The 17168-nt window shown below is 36.7% G+C and overlaps 1 protein-coding gene across 1 annotated transcript in view; it reads right to left on the bottom strand.

Moving 5' to 3' along the window:
- ADAMTS6 (ADAM metallopeptidase with thrombospondin type 1 motif 6) overlaps positions 1-17168 on the bottom strand; it is a 331893-nt gene that overhangs the window by 115173 nt on the left and 199552 nt on the right. Inside the window, exon 10 of the mRNA XM_069096412.1 lies at positions 15549-15690. Within this exon, the coding sequence (XP_068952513.1) occupies positions 15549-15690 (142 nt within the window). The remainder of the gene's footprint in view (positions 1-15548; positions 15691-17168) is intronic.

The raw sequence follows: 17168 nt of genomic DNA on the forward strand, positions 1-17168 counted from the left end.
GGGGGAGGGCTTATTTTAGAGGAATCTTACACAGTAAGGGGAGGGCTTATTTTCGGGATAGGTCTTATTATCGGGGAAACATGGTAAGTGGTGCAGGAGAGAGTGCTAGGTCAGGAGTCAGGAAGTCCTGAGTTCAAATGTGACCTGAGACATTAATTATTCATGGGATCCTGGGTAAAGCTATCTACCTCAGTTTCCTCATTTGTAAAAATGGGGCTAATAATAGCAGGCCCCTCTCAGGGTCCTTGTGAGGATAAAATGAATTAATATTTGTAAAGTGTTGGCATAACTTGGAGTGCTATATAAAGGCTAGCTATCTAAGGTAATGTAATGTAGTTGAAAGCATTTTGATGTCAGAAGTCCTAAGTTCAACTCTTGAATTTTATACTGTGTGTACTCGAGCAAATCAGTCAACCTATTTGATCCTTAGTTTCCTCAGCTATGAGAAGGGCCTACACTAGATGCCCCCACCTAAGGTCCCCACCAGTTCTAAATTTATGACTAAGATTATGCTACCTTAGCCAAGAATATTTTCTGAGTGAAAGGTGAATCTGCATTTGCAATAAGAAAAAGATCTTCACAAAACAAGATTTTTTGAAGGATACCTTGCTTCATAATACTGGTTTACTGAAAAAAAAATTTTTTTTAAAGCAATTCCAGGAAAAATCTTAAACCTTTCTTGACTTTGCTGAGCTATAAGAAACTGATAAGAGGTACCTTTTCAGGGATTCTGCCTGCTTGAATTTTTATACATCCCAAGTGAGCTTTTATGCTTCAATAATATTAAAATTTAAAATCTTGGAATTAGGAAGACTCTTCTTCATGAGTTTAAACCCATCCCCAGACACTTACTAGCTCTATGACCCTGGGCAAGTAATTTAACCCTGTTTGCCTCAGTTATCTATAAAATGAGCTGGAGAAGGAAATGGAAAACCACTCCAGTAACTCTTCCAAGAAAGCCCCAAAAGAGGTCATGATGAGTCAGACATGACTTCAATGACAACAAAATTAAAATCTGAGACAATGTCATACAATGGAAAGAGGACTGACCCGGGAGGGAGAGGACCAGGGGATAAAACTTGACCTTGCTGTTTCCTACATGCGTGAACTTGGGCAAGGCAGTTAACCCCTCTGGGTCTCAGTTTCCCCATTGGCAAAATGAAGTGGTTGCACTTAGAGATGGCCTCTAAGAATCCCAAGAGTTCTGGCTATATGATCCTAGATTAAGATTTTGATGCATCTGCCTTCTATGAGATTTGCCGACTTGATCTGTTGAATACCCATCACAATGTCAAGTATATCCAGAAAAATGGTGATAGAAAAAAAAATAAAGGCTGAAGATTGTAATGACTCATACCTAGTCCTTAGTAAGTGATTTTGGAAAACAGAGGCTTAGACTTGTTAATACCAATGATCTGGCTAACAAGTCATCACTTGGGCCCCTTAGAGGTTATCAATTCTAGTTTGAAGAAGGTTGTTATGAAGAAAGGTGGGGTCTGCCTCTTCCTGTTTGAACTTGGGAAATGGAAAAATAAATAGGAGTGACAAGATATAATAGCACCTTTAGTGATGCTACTGTAGTCCCAAACCAAACTACAGAACCCAGTTCTTGGTCTCCCATGGTGCCAGGCTGGCTCTAAGAATACCACCCCCACCCCCCACCAAACATAAAAAAGTGAACTCCCTTAAAACTATTAAGTAATTTACTAATTAAGTAAAAAGAGTGGTCAGGGGGAATAATATATACAACAACTATATGATCTTGTAATTTGCCATCTGTTAAAAGAAAGGAAGGCTATGTGGTTTTAGGTTTCTTTGGTCAACCAAATCATCACAAATATAAAAGTAAAGACTTTCTGATGAAGCTAAAGAACTCATTTTCTGGGGTGGCTAGGTGGCACAGTAAATAGAGCACCGACCCTGGAGTCAGGAGGACCTGAGTTCAAATCCAGCCTCAGACACTTAACACTTACTAGCCATGTGACCTTGGGCAAGTCACTTAACCCCAACTGCCCCTCCAAAAAAATAAAAAAAAGAATTCATGTTCAGTTATATAATCCTGAAACCAACATGGCATTGTTTAGATGTTGAATTTCCACATTAAAGATGTTATGTATAATGCCAATCTTACTGTTAAAGTTCATTAATTAAAAAAAAAACTATGATAAAGGTAGTATTGGAAGAAAGGGAGGCAGGAAGGAAGGAAGTGAGGAAACTAAAGGAAGGAAGGAACCTACTAAAATCTTGGTCATCTTCCAATATATTTAAGGTAACGACATTTCTCACTCATTTTTTGGTTTCTTTTTTTTTTTTCCGCCTCTTAAAAAAATCCCCCAACAAAAAGAATATTTAAGAGGACATGAGTTCTAGTTCTGATTCTACTATTCACTGATTACATAAGGGCAAATCACCTGCTCTTTGTGGGCCTCGATTTCTTTATCTGTAAAACAATAATTCTCTTACAGCTCTGTGACCTTTCTTCAATATCTCCAGCGAAGTTCTGTGACTTATGACATAAACGGGATGGGTGGTATTAGGATAAATTGTGGCCAAGGGAAAATAGAATTAGTCAACTCCATACCTGACTCTGCTATTACTTATATTTATGTGAGTAGAGAAGACAAATAGCTTACTTTGTATGTCAGAATCGCACGGTTTCAAAGGTTTTTGCTTTTCTCTGTTTTATATGCCATTTAGTTCCTAGCATTGTTCCACAGTGAAAGAAAATATTTGAATAACTAAACAAAATGGGAATTTATTTGGGGGGAAGCCCTCTGGTGTTCCTCTTTTCATTTTGGGCTAGATTCTCATGGACAAAACCAGAATCCAACAAAAAGTCATGAGCCCGGTAAAAAATGATTGATGACAGCTTAATTATGGTAATTGTGCATAAAATATTACTGTAAGCATCCTTTATGCCTCTCTAGGGGTTCTAAATCCCGATTAAGCTTTGTAGCATTTTCTATGACTTGGAAGAAGATGAATGCAACTAAGAATTATCTTGTCACCAAATTAAAAAAAAAAATTTATCTCACAACCACGAGAGGCAGAATGGCATAATAAGTAGAGAGCTAGCCTAGGAGCCAAGAATATCTGGGCTTAAATCTCACCTTGGCAATACACTGGCCATGTGTTTTAGTTAACTCTCTAAGATAGGGTGTCCATGGGATCCCCACCCCAAGGGCTCTGTGAATGGATTTCAATGGGATATGTTAACTTGGGTGGGGAAAAAAATACATCTTTATTTTTACTGAACTCTAACTGAGATTTAGCATTTCCCTTAATTATGAATGTTTTTAAAGCTATTATTCTGAGAAGAGGTCTATAGGCTTCATCCATTGGCCAAAGGGGTCCAGTAACACACAAAAATGGTTAAGAACCTCTAAGAATATAAATTATAAAGTGCAATCGTACATTGTCTGAAGGCATTTCCTTATCTCAGGAATATCCTAATTTAGTGAAAGCACAGGTCTAGTCCCCAACCCTTACAACTATTTGAATTCAATATTTCTGTAATAATGATAATAATAACAACAGATATTTATATAGTTTTTTAAAGACATCATCTCATTTTATATGCCCAGTCCTGTGAGGTAGGTAATGATAGTATTATTATCCCCATTTTACAGATGAGGATGTTAAGACTGAGAGATAATATGTGACTTAGGCTCATAATAATTAGAGCTGGAAGAGACCTTACCAATCACGTAGCTTTCCAGGGAAGGGGGAGAGGTGAACTAACGTGTCAAAGGTCATATAGTAAGTAGCAAAGCCAAAATTTGAATCCAATTCTATTGGTTTCCATCCAATGTTACTTCCATGACACTGGATTTCCACAAGGTCATGTGGTTAATTAAGTGGAAGAGGTGGGACTGAACTCTAAGGCTCCTGATTCTAAATAAGTGGTTTTTTTTTCTCATTATACCACAGATGCCACACCAAAGCCAACATTAAAGAAAAACTATTATATATGAAGCCTCCTAATTTCACATCTCATGTCTGGATTTCAAAAGCCAAAATGCTTTATGCCCACTATCTGCAAGTAAATAAGGAATTTTTTTTTCATAAATTTTAGTTTAAATGTGGAACATCACCTTCCAGATCACCAATCTACTGGATTTGAGCCAATGTTGGCACATATTAGCAGTAATTACCCTTTTATTTGTATAGTCATCTCAACATTTTATGCACATCATACCTTATAATTATAAACAAACAACAAGAAGAAAATAGAATTCTTCAACAGATTTTGCAGATGTGTAGAATATAACTACAGAGATACTAACAAGGGCTCTGATCCAAACATCAGTTTTCATTTGACATAGAAAATTGTTCTCAACAAAATTAAAGTGTGTCTGCCAGAGTTCTTAAAAAATTCTAACTTGCTTTCCCCAAATCTTTTGGGTTTTTTTGTTGTTTTAATTAATTTGGTTCTTCTTTCTTAGCCGCAAAGGGGTACACCTGAGATCTTACTCTTTATTTTTGTATATTTATTTTATAATTTTGGGGTGGTTGTTAAATTTATAATTTTAAAATTAAGAAAATAAACAATAAAGGCAAAGAAAGCAATTCTGCCTTCCTGGTAAAATCAGAAGCCCAGAATATCTTTTACAACTATTATATTAATAGGGAAACCAAATTAGGTGTCTGAGGATATAATGACTTCTTTATTGCTAGACTGTTTTTTTTTTTAAAGGTAGAGGTCATAAAAGAGATATAATCATGCTCAAAGGTATCTGCCCTGCGGCAACCCTTATGCTATTCAGGGTCCTTGATTCTGGATTTGAGAGGCTCCCTTTGCTCTTATTATCTTATCAGTAACATCCCTCAACAGCTGTCTCCAATAAAACAGCCTGAAAACCCAGGAGAACTGGGCCCTGGAAAGGTCAGGAGTCCTGATTAGAAAGCTTACTTACCATTTCATCACACAAAACAAAAATCAAGAACCAACACATGGTGACCGGATGGCCCCACTCCAGGTGTTTAGTAATTATCAGATGAAAAGGGATAACTTATCCTCCAGGGCCTTAAATAGATTTTAATCCTATTGTGCAAGGAGAGAGAGTCTGAGCCTAACCCAGAGTTCAACCTGGGTCATTTTAATAACTACTCACTAGCAAAGAAAACAAATGGAAGTATTTCCTTTTAAAAAAAAAAAACAAAAACAAAACCCCCCAAACACCACCAATCAAAATGCAAACACAGGAAAAAAATCTGAAGACCACATTGAGAACACTAATGATGTTTAACAGTTAATGAGCTATGGATCCATTACCAATAGAAGATATAAGATGATTCTGTTTCCACTGAATCACATCTAGTTACAGAGGAAAAATAAACAAAAATCAATCTATCTTTCCCTACCTGGCAGGCTTGATTCTACAATTTCTGAATGTGCCTTTATATTCGAAGGAGTTCTGGTAAAAGGACATTCAATACCTCTGATTCGTTACCTTGCCTGTCTTTCTACCCAAATCAGTGAACACTATTCTATGTTAGAGATCATCAAGGACAGCAATTTTATAATCACACCATTAAAAACATTCCAGTATTTAATAATTCTTCCCAACCTGGAACTTTTTTTTTCCTGCTATTTAATAATCTAGCTGGGCACAGTGGCAGGTACTCACTGCTACAGGCGAGGCTAAGGCTGGTGGATTGTTTAAGCTCAGCAGCTAAATTGCAGCAGGCTTAAAGCCAATTGAGTGTCCGTACTAAGTTCAGCACCAATATGGTGAGCCCCCAAGAGCCGGGAGTCTTCAGGCTGCCAAAGGAAAGGCAAATGGAGGTGGTCTAAGCTTCCACATTGCTCAGCAAGCAGTAGAATCTGGTTCATGAGTGGCTGCTGACCTTCCAGATAACTGAGTCACAACAATAATCACCATCTTATCATCATCATCATCATCATCATCATCATCACCATCTTCCTAATATTCAGTAATCTGCATTTCCAATCGCAGATTAACACTATTATTTCTTAACTTGCCTTCAGTACAAGTGGAGAATAATTTGACAAAAAATATTCACAGCACAAAATATTCCTTAGTTTTATGCTTTTTATTAAAAAAAGGTATCACTCAGGGGTGGCTAGGTGACGCAGTGAATAGAACACTGGCCCTGGAGTGAGGAGGATCTGGGTTCGGATCCAGCCTCAGACACTTAACACAAAAAATAGCTGTGTGACCTTGGGCAAGTCACTTAACTCCAACTGCCCTCCAAAAAGCAAAAAAAAAAAGTTTAACAGTATTCTAATTTACAAGCTAAACATACTCAACTCCTTTCAACTTTTTTTTTCATAAATCCTATCTGCAAGATTTTTAGTCATTTTGCCACTTTCTTCTCCAAAGTTCTCTTTTAGGAGTATTCCAAGTCAGATTCTAGGAGTAAAAACTAGAATAGAATTTAGTCTACTCTTCTTGGGTAAAGCAACTTGTCCAAAGTCACACAAGAAATGAGCTGTGGAGCTGTGATTAAAAATCAAGTATTCTGATGTCAAGTCCTATATTCTTACCACTATACCATTCTGGATTCATTATCCTAGAGGTCTGGAAGAGTAGGAGTTTTAAGAATTACCTCTCATTCTTGATGAAGATAATTCTTCTTGGAAACTCCCTTTCTTCATCTAGACCAGTGATGACAAACTGAAACAGAAAGGGGTACACAAGCATACCTGCAGACTGTATACTGACTTAGTTTTAAAATCTAATATTATCTATGTTTTACTGTATATTTATTTATTTTGTTAAATATTTCCCAATTACATTTTAATCTGGTTCTGTGTTGTGGGTCACCACCTCTGGTCTAGACCTATGATTTCATTTATATATGGAATTTCAGACTGAGCAAACTCCTTCTACCAATGAAGATCTACCTGGTATAGTTTTAGAGAGTCATCTGAAACAATGAAAAGTTAACTAATCCATCCAGTGTCAAACATCCAGTATTTATCAAAGGCAGGACTCGAACCAAGGTCTTCCCAACTCAAATCTGGCTCTCTATCTACTATACTATGTTGCCTCTCAGAATCTCACTTTTTTAGCTGCTAAACTGACTCCCTCTGTCTCTCATTCCCTCCTATGGATCCAGCTAGCATCTTTAAGCCTACAATTCTCACATCAGTTTCTCAGTCTCTGACTTGGGTTATAGTGATATATTTATATGTATCACTATAATATTTAATCTCTGAGGCCTTCTCCTAAATAAATATTCTTATTATTTAGATGCCAGAATAAATGCAATGTATTCTTTGTAAGAGACTATCTAATCCTCATTTAACTGATGTGTAAGTTAAAGCCAGTGATATATTGCTATAACAAGGATGGCAGCAAGTGGGCATGAGAGATTCTTGTAATAAGGGCAGGCATTGCCTCTTCCCTAACTAGGAACTCTCCAACATAACTTCAGACCCACAGTGAAGAGGAAGGAGAAATGCTATTTATTGGAAGAGGCTCCAGGAGCTCAGAGTCCCATGGGCCTTTTGCCTCTTTGCAGACTGGGTAGCAGAAATTTGGAAAAGAAAAAGGAGAGGTACAGGGAAAAGAAGAGGAAGCAAGAGAGAGCAGGCAGCCTAGCAAAGTGAGGGGCCTCACAGGCCAACCATTCCTAGGGTATTCCTGAGCTTCCATGAAATAAAAAGTCAAACTTCAATAACAGTGGCTAGAGAGCTGGCGGGGCACATATGGAGTATTAGGGTCATGGTGTCCCCAAATCCCTGAATCTCTGCATAAATCCAGCATTCCTGGAGCCAAGTAGAGCCCAGCCTACACCCAAGAAACTTTTACAAATCTCCAGGAGGCAGACAAGACTAAGGTTTTTTAACCACTGGGGCAAGAGTTCTAAGGCTCTTCTTTTTCTGATATGCTAAAGGAATTAGGGATTATGTGGATGGGATTAGATTAGCTCTTCCTGGAACCCATTAGGGGTTGTACCTATTTGCATATGAATGGCAGAGTAAAACTATTCTACTGGATTTTTTTTAATTTTAATTTTTAATTTTCTTGCTTTTTGCAGGGGGAAGGGCAGGGATATTGGGGTTAAGTGACTTGCCCAAGGTCACATGGCTAGTAAGCTTTAAGAGTCTGAGGTCGTCCTAACTCCAGGGCCAGTGCTCTATTCACTGTGTCACCTAGCCTCCCCTTGCTTTCATGTTTTAATTAAATGTTTTTGTTAATGAATCTCTTAGCTAAATTCTGAATTTATGAATGGGAGTGAGAAAGAATGCTTATTTAAAACCTGTGGGAAAAGGGGGAGGGTCATTTAGAGAAGCCTCTGAGGGGGCAAAGATTCTGTTACTTTCCCCTTTTCGGAATACTGAGGTCGGGAATACTGAGTAGGTGACAGTGTGTAGAGAGCCTCGGTATTAACTTAGATCCCTGGACATAAGCATGCAAGACCTCTTGGCCACTTTATTACAGATGACCCTGATGCATGATGAAGAATTCCTGGCCATGTCAGACACACATTAGGGACACAAAGATTTGGCATCACCCACCACCTGGACCAGACTTTTGAAACTTGAGATTTTGTCATTCTTAAGGGGGGAGGAAAAGTCCAAGATCTCTGAATTTTGTTCTTCTTTATTTAAAATTTTTGTCTTGTTTTTCATGTTAGAATAGTAGTGGCTTTTTATCTTCTCCCCCCCGCCCCACCCCCCACGCCTCTCCAGTAAAAGCTCTATAAGTATTTACATGGTGCAAGATCCTCTTGTAGGTCCTCAGAATCTTACCACCAAGGGGTCTAACATCTACCAGTATTTTCCCACAACATGGCTTAGGTTCATCTTCCCTCATTCCTTCTTACAATCGGGTTTAGCTTCCCCTAGAAGGAGACAAAGTGGTCCCAGAACCTTACTGGCCCCTGTTTCCATGATGCAGCTTCTTGGTCTCCAAAGGGCACAGAAAGTCTTATCTATATAGGAGGAGGCCCTCTGACTTCATAGATTTCTGAAATCCACATGAGTCATCATATCTTTCACCATATCCTGCCCTAATTACCATTATGGAGATGAAAGAGACTATGTCCAGAGTAGCTCAGTGCCACTAAATCTCTGTTGCATATCCTTGCTGTTAGAGCAAAGTAAACCTTTTGTTACTGTTCAATGACTCATAAATACTTCATTTCATTCCAGCATCAAACCTGTGCTAAGATAGTACTGGTGTCAGAGTCATCTCTATCAATAAGCAAATATAGTAGAGAATTAGTCCTATAAAAAAAAATTCTGCTAATAAAATAGTAATTATAGCTAGCACTTATGTAATGTTTCAAGATTTGCAAAGTGATAAGAGGTGAGAACTTCAAAAAAGTCTCCAGTTTTGTAACATAGTCTCCTAATTATGGTCTATATTTGTTCCAAAAGGGATTCTGAGCCTTAGAAACCTGAAAATTTTCTACATAATAAGAAATTTTCCTGGGAAGCACAAAATGCCTTATTGTGTTCACTCAAAGTAATCTGATGGCAGATTCAGGGACACTAAACAATATACCATTTATTATAAACCTATGTCAGTACTGACAACTTTGTTATGAAATAAACACTGTAATGAGATATTTATAAGTATTGTACAATTTTTTTTTTTGAAAGCTTAGACCACGACTACATATATGTTAAGGCTTCATCTTCTTTAAAAGGATTGATTTTGCATTGCATTGAAGGAACTACTTTTAAGGAAGGACCGCATTCATTCATTTATTCAATGAAGCAATGAATCATAAATGAATTCATTTATTCAATGAAACAAAGTTAAGGCAACAATCTAGCACTGTACCTGGGCTTAATTTTAGCAGACTATCCCAAAATTTCCCAAGGAGGACCATGGCAGGGATGAAGAGAGGAGGAAGATAGAGAAAAGAAACAAAGTTTAGAGCTCTAAATCTATGATCTTTGATCTAAGATTTACAGTCACTTGGAAAGGTAAATTCAATAATGTATAAGTTTATCCACTTAAAGTTACAAGTCACATTCTATCTTTTCTGCTAACCACTCGAAATAAAGAATGCATCTCTTAGAAGACTCCAAGTGCTCCACAGATCAAAGGCTGGACCCACAGGCTCTCTGAAAGAAGCATATCACCAAATCTGACACAGGGACAGAGGACATGGTATTCATATAGCTTTCTCCTGCTCTACTCTCTCACTGCTAGACAGTGCTAGACACCAGAAGCTGTCTCCAGGGAAAATCTGAAGGCTGTTCTTTGGAAAACATGATAAGGACTTAGTGATCAGTATCAAACCATGGACAATACTTTGTCTAAACATACTTACTATTTTAAAAGGAAGAAAAAGAAAAAAACAATATACCCCCCCCCCCCAAAATGTTTATGTGTTAGTTCTAAGTCCTCTCAGGCTGTGAAAAACTTCACAGATAATAAAATGCACCACAACGAGGTCAACCATGTGCCAACAGTAATAAGATCTATAAAATTTCTGAGGTTTTTCTTGGGCCTTATGTCTATCTGTGGACCAGCTTTGTCTTGATGCTAACCAGTAAACTATGCACTATTTATTGTTAGCATATATTGAACCACTAAAGCCATTTTGAAATAATGTTTGGAGCCTGATTTAAACTGACACAACAAGGAAATTCAGAGTTAAGGCTGAGCTTGAGCCTGAATTCATCCTTTGTGTTTAAGGATCATTTTGCATTTTGGTAGAAAATCAGTAAGATCACCCATAGTCTAGACTCCTTATAGCACACAGGCACAGTAGTGACTATTTTAACATTAAAATCCTTTCTGACTTTAGACTTATCAATGTAGATTATGGTTTCAGTGTGCTTTTGCTTGATTTGGTTTTTCTACTTCTTTTTTAGTAGGAAAGAGAGATTAAAGCAAAAGGGAAAAAAAGTGAGATGATAGGTCATGCACATTCCTTTAGGAAGTAGTAGGTTCAAATGAGATAATGTATTTAGTGTCATGTAAGCTTTCATGTACTGCATTAATATCAGTTATTATTATTATATTTATTATAGTTGTTATATTATATTTACATATGCAATTCTATATAATACCATATCACTATAGAATATTGTATTAAAATAGTTGACACCTATAAGAAGTAGACATATTTGGACATGTTTATGATCTTAATACTATTAGTTTATTCTTAGGTCCCTTCATTTAGGAAGTCCAAGCTCCTTAAGAAATTTAGTGATATTGCCACTATAGACCTAGCATACTTCTTTATAGCCCATGATATCCTGTTTTTCATGCTGTTGGCATGGACTTAGATGTTGCCTTGAAGAGACCCTAACTCTAAACATATGAGAAAGTGAAATTCATTCATACAATCTATTGCAAAGAAATTCAAACTCAATATTCAGGCATTAAACAACTTAAATATTTTTACACCTCAGAACATTCCAAATACCTTTGTGGCCCAAGGGAAACTCTAGTCTTCCCCTTCTCTTTCAGACATGGCTAGCATAGAAGAGGGGCTTGTCTTCTTGGAGAATTTCCTAAACAAACAAACAAACAAACAAAACCCTGGGAGCCAGCTTCCACTGGGCAAAGGGGGATGAAATCATGGACTGTCCCCTGAAACAAGGAGTATATGGTAACCTTAATTTACTATGCACATTAATTATAACTAGCGGAAAGAACACATGACTGGAAAGAGTTTTGGGTTTCAGACCAAACTACACCAATCATTTTGAGACCTTGAAAAAAGTAAGGTTTTTGTATACTAGCTTTCCCATCTATAAGTTGTGGAAATGAATGAAGCACTTTACCAAAGCACTCTGAATTTCTTCAGTGGAAAAATGTACAAGGTAAATGCAAGAATGTGTCATTTGGCCATTTCTAAACATACCATATTGTATTATTTTATGGATCAGTTACTGACAACAATCACTTTACCCCTACTTATGAAATATATGGGAACTACAGCCAAGACTCAGCTCTAGGACAATCATGAAAAACACTTGTCATAAACAGCAATGACAAAAAAATGTTATATGGGTCCTCAAATTTGGCCAGAATATAAACTGACGGACCTACTTCTGTACAGAATTCAAGCAGGATTTCTGAGGGCTATGAATGTGGTTCATGGCAGCCACTGTACTGACCACACAATGACCGAAAGTTGGAAGTGACGGAGGGTAGATAAGTGTGGTCACTGCTGCGGTTCCCGTGGACCACATCTCTTGTCATTAGAAATCCTGCCTGAACATCATATTGAGCACCAGGAGAGAATGGCATGAGAGGGCTGAGCAACATACCCAGAATGCCCAACTTCACAGGGAGGATTCCTAGTCTGAATAACCTGGACAGAGTCCAGGCTGCTCCAATGGTCCCACTGCAAGTGGGGATGTCTGATTCCTCCCGGCACCCACATTCAGATGGTAGATAGATTAAAAGATTTATTAAACATTTTCAACTTTTGTGATGACCAGAATACAGATGACGTCTCTGTTCTTCATGGCCATTATCTAAAGAGTACCTTGTTTATCCAATAGAACTGGCACGGTGAAAGATACTATGGTTTATTCTGTCAAATGGCATTTATAAAGATTTTTTAAAGCCTGAAAATCTACCAGCTACAACAGCTGTGTAAATACAGTTCTATTCAGCTTTTCCGGCACATACTTACTTACTAGACAGTAGCAATTGTCTAGCATATATTTAGATGCTCATTAAAAAGTGGACTTTTGACCCAACATACTAGATTCTTCACTAGTAGATGGTCTTCTTTTATTTTTTTTTTAATGTAGACCTGTGGGCAAGTATATGAGTTTAAGGAAATTAGGTATGGTTGAAATATGTATTTGTTTATAAAGTATATATTCACCTATATAGGCCTTCTATCTTAGTTCAGAGCTAAGAACACACTTTATCAACACAAGGTTTAAAGAAATGAAAAAGAAAAATGCAAAGCAGAAGGCATATAAACAGAATGCATTCACTTCTTTCATAGGTAACTAGCCTGATTTTCTAATATTTAAATGCTCAGTTACAACTGACACGAATGACAATTTTACTCATGAAGAGAGAGGAGGTGTAAGTTAAAGTAATACTTTACTTGAGGAAGAAAAAAAATATAAGGAATTCCTGGATTTCTGTTTTATTGGCAATACAGATCAACATATACAAAAACAGAAATAGAGATAAGTACATAGGTGAGGGCAGAAGCAACATTCCAAACTACAGTTTGAGATGAACTATTATCCTTGACAATAAAGAAAACCAAAAGCACAGATAAATGAAATTCACAGGAAATCTCAAAAGTCATTAATTTCAACTTTCAAGAGATAAGCTATGACTAACAAAATTGTGTTAACTTTCACAGACCAACAAGGGCACATCCAAATAGAAAGAACAGAGTAAGATGGCAGTCAATTCCCTTGAATTCAAATATCATCTCTATGTAAATGATTCCCAAATCAATATATCCAGCCCTAATATCTCCTGTGAGCTTCATCTGCACAGAACCAACCGCTGATTAAACATTTCCCATCAGATGTCCCATAAGCATTTCAAACATGTCCAAATCAGAATTCGTTATCTTCCTCTTCAAATCCTTCTCGTTTATTTCCCAGTTCCCATCAGGGACACCACCATCCTTCAGTCACTCAGTTTCACAATCTCAGAGCTATCTGTGACTCTTCATTCTCCTTTATCCCTCATATCTAATCACTTCACAAGACCTCTCAATTCTGCTTCCGTAGCTCCTCTTTCCCTTTTCCCCCCTGTCATACCACAACATATCTAATTCATAATATAGTTTTGTGTAGCCTCTTAATTGATCAAGCTGCTTCAAGGCTCTTCTCTCTTCAGTCCATCCACCACACAGCTGTCAAAGTCATATTCCTAAAAGACACATCTGACCATGTCACTCCTCTGCTTAAAAAGTGATTCCCTATTGTCTCTAATAAAAAAATATAACTTCATCGATTGTATCCTGGGCCATATCCAGTCACCCTAATGAATATCTGGTTCCTTGATGCAGATGGCTCTGGAGGAGAAACAGTTCCTCCCTACGCCCCACTCAAATCCAAGTCAACTGCAAGTCATGTCATCATTTCCCTGATGCCATTGTCCTCTTAGAAAATGAAGGACAATAACAATAAACAATAATTTCATCTGTTTTGAATTGAGAGGATTTTGCAATCTCCAGACCCAAAGCTATCTTTCTAGGCTCATTCCTTATCCTTTTCATAAATGCTAAGTTATAGCCTCACAGACCTATTTGCTGTCCTTCATATGTCGTCCTATGTCATATTCCATTTCCAATGTCCATGCCTTTATACAGTCTTGTCTCTCAAACCTAGAATGTATTCCTGTCTTGACTCTTTCTTTAGAACCTGCAAGTAAATTTTCTTCCTCTTGCTTCTCCAGTAGCACATAAACACTTTGTAGGCAGGGACTCTTTTTTGGAGTTGGGTTTATTTTTGTCTTTGTCTTCCTAGCACCTTGAACAGTAGGTGCTTAATAAATGCTTGATTGGCTGACACAATGAAATAAATGTTAAGGAAGATATGTGAAGATTTTGAAAGAAAATAAGAAAGAGGAAAAAACTTTACTCAGGGACCTCAAAGAGTTTGCCAGTTACACACAATTTTTATATTTATTGCACAAAATGGCAAGGAGTCTGCCCAAGAGCAATATGTACTTGTCTTCTCAAGGGGATTAAAAATCAATTCTCTTTGCACTGGAGACCAACAGGAGTAACTGGTGGATGTGGAATGAGTATACTATTTAGACTAAATTGCTTGAAACCTTTAATTCTTTTTAATGTTACCAAAAATAATTTTAAAAAAATTCCTATAGGTAACAGAACTCCAAAATTGCTAGACTTTTTAAAAGAAGATTATTCTCCTGCAAATGGTATTTCTAAGTTTCACTCATTCAATAAACATAAAACGAATACCATCTACATCTACAACACTCTGCAAGGCAGGCTAATTTACTCATCTAAAGTTTAGGAAGAGGCCAAGGTTTCTTGTACATTCCATGGTGGTACATACATTTCTACTACACAAGGCAGATGTGGAAAGACAATCAATTTGGATGCCAACATTTTTTCACAGCCATCTTTGTGTTTGTTTGTTTTTATTTGAGCTCCTATCATTTTGGCCCTCCCTAAGGATTTGTTTGAATGTGGGCAGTGGGTGAAGCAACATCTGAATGACCTCACCACTAACAACAATGAATTAAAACAATTCTAGCCAATTTAAAAGTGCCTGTTAGCTTTTTTTTTTTTTTAAAGCAGAGAAGGAGATTTCAAAACCATAGTTTTTTTGTTGTTTATACACCATAAACTTTAATACTTAAAAGAATAAATTAGAAGCTATTCAAAGTGTGCCTGCTTTCTTGAAAGGAGCTAGCCTAATTCATTATCACTCAAACATCTGAAAGTGGTCAATAGACATATAAGAAAAAAAAGATGTAATAATTTTAAAATTTCTCAGCCATATTTACACTGCAAGGGTTACTCAAATGAATCAAGGTAAACATGTGACAAATGGTTCCATCTAACTCAACAGTTGTGTCATGAAGGAAAATATGTACAAATGACTAAGCAGTACACTAAGTATAAGTATTAAGACTTCTTACCCCATATTTACACTGGCGGGATGCTGCTCCATACTGGAAACGACACTGCTCATCAGCATCATACACCTGACCTGGGGCCACAGCTGGATAAAGAAAGTCACGCTTGGGAGGCTCATTATCAAGGCAAGTACCACGGCCTGAACTGTTCAACATAAAGGATCAAAGGAGATTAGGTACTCTGTGGACTCTTTCAGTCAGAATTATGATACTGTGTACTGAGTTCTTTGTTTTAACGCGTTTGAATGCATGAAGAAATATGCTCTACTTGTAAATAACCCTGCAATAGGATGAAATATTTCTACTGAAGTTTTACAGTTAGTTAGTTGGGAATAAGACATTCAAATAGTCATATTATTCCATGACTAATACATACACACAAAACCTCCTTAGGTGATAATCCCAATATCACATTGTTCTTTAAAACAATGATTTAGAATAATTTTTGGAAACAAGGAAAACATAATTTCATATTTGCTCTAAGCCTCTTGTTTGTTTTCAATGAAAACATAGCCACATCTGGTTGTAGAATTAAAAACATGAAATGTGGCAAGTAACAAAAATGTGGTTTGCAACCCTTAACAACTTAATCTACGTAACTCCACTTTAGGAAGAAAAAATGATTCTGTGATCAGACATGTCCTTTGGACCTGGAAAGATACCAATAATAAACGAACAGAATGAAAGTATAGGCCAAGATTCAAAAGTCTCTGCTCAAATGCAGTAAAAGTGTTGAGACTCTTAGAAATTTCATATTTCAGCTAAGGTCATCAGTGTTGAAAAAATGAAAACATTCTCTCTTTATAATCTCTGCTTTTCAAAGTATGTCTGCCCTCCAACATAATAGTTTAATTTGGTGGAACAAATAATATAAAGGTCATTAAAAACCAGACAGAGTGCCTTCATTTAAAGGGCTTTATGCTTTGCAAAATATAATTGTTCATTTTTATTTAGTCAGTGTGCATAAAATAGGACAGATGCTTTTTTACTTTCATTTCACATGTGAATAAGTTAGAATTTTTAAAGAATTCCTATGCCAACATTTAAACATTTTTTCCAACATTCCTGTCAATTGTGCCAGCCCTAGTGTTTTTTTTTCCAAATCTTTTCCATCTACTGTGCCAAAGGAAAATAATTTCACAAGTAGCAGTTCTACAACTGTTATTTGGGACAGCTCAAATTTTCATTTATAGATAAGTAAAAAGAGAAACATTTCACAATAATGCATTTTACAAACATTTTATAAATTCATGAGATTCAAATGATGTTAAAAATTCTTTTACTGATTAGAAGTTAGGTATTGCAGCAAATTAAAATCATTTTTAAAAATGAACCATATTATTTCTGAGGTCATCCAAAGACATCAATGACAACATACTCTGTATCCATCTCTCTAGACGTTTTTGTCTATTTTTTTTCTGATTGTGATTTTAACAACACGATTAGTCAAAAAAAGAGTCATTCAAAAAGTTTATCACATCCAATCTCAAAATATGCTATATTATGCTACAAACGAAGCATGGGAAATAACATAATTATCACTTTTCAAAAGTTGAGTTATTCCTTCATTGTCAAAGGAAAGATGTTGTTTCCATAAGTTCTTGGGGAATATGGTGGTAAGAC

Source organism: Petaurus breviceps, unplaced genomic scaffold (genome assembly GCF_028583685.1).
Source record: "Petaurus breviceps papuanus isolate PSGF00001 unplaced genomic scaffold, PetGlider_PUasm1.0 229, whole genome shotgun sequence".
Lineage (NCBI taxonomy): Eukaryota > Metazoa > Chordata > Mammalia > Diprotodontia > Petauridae > Petaurus > Petaurus breviceps.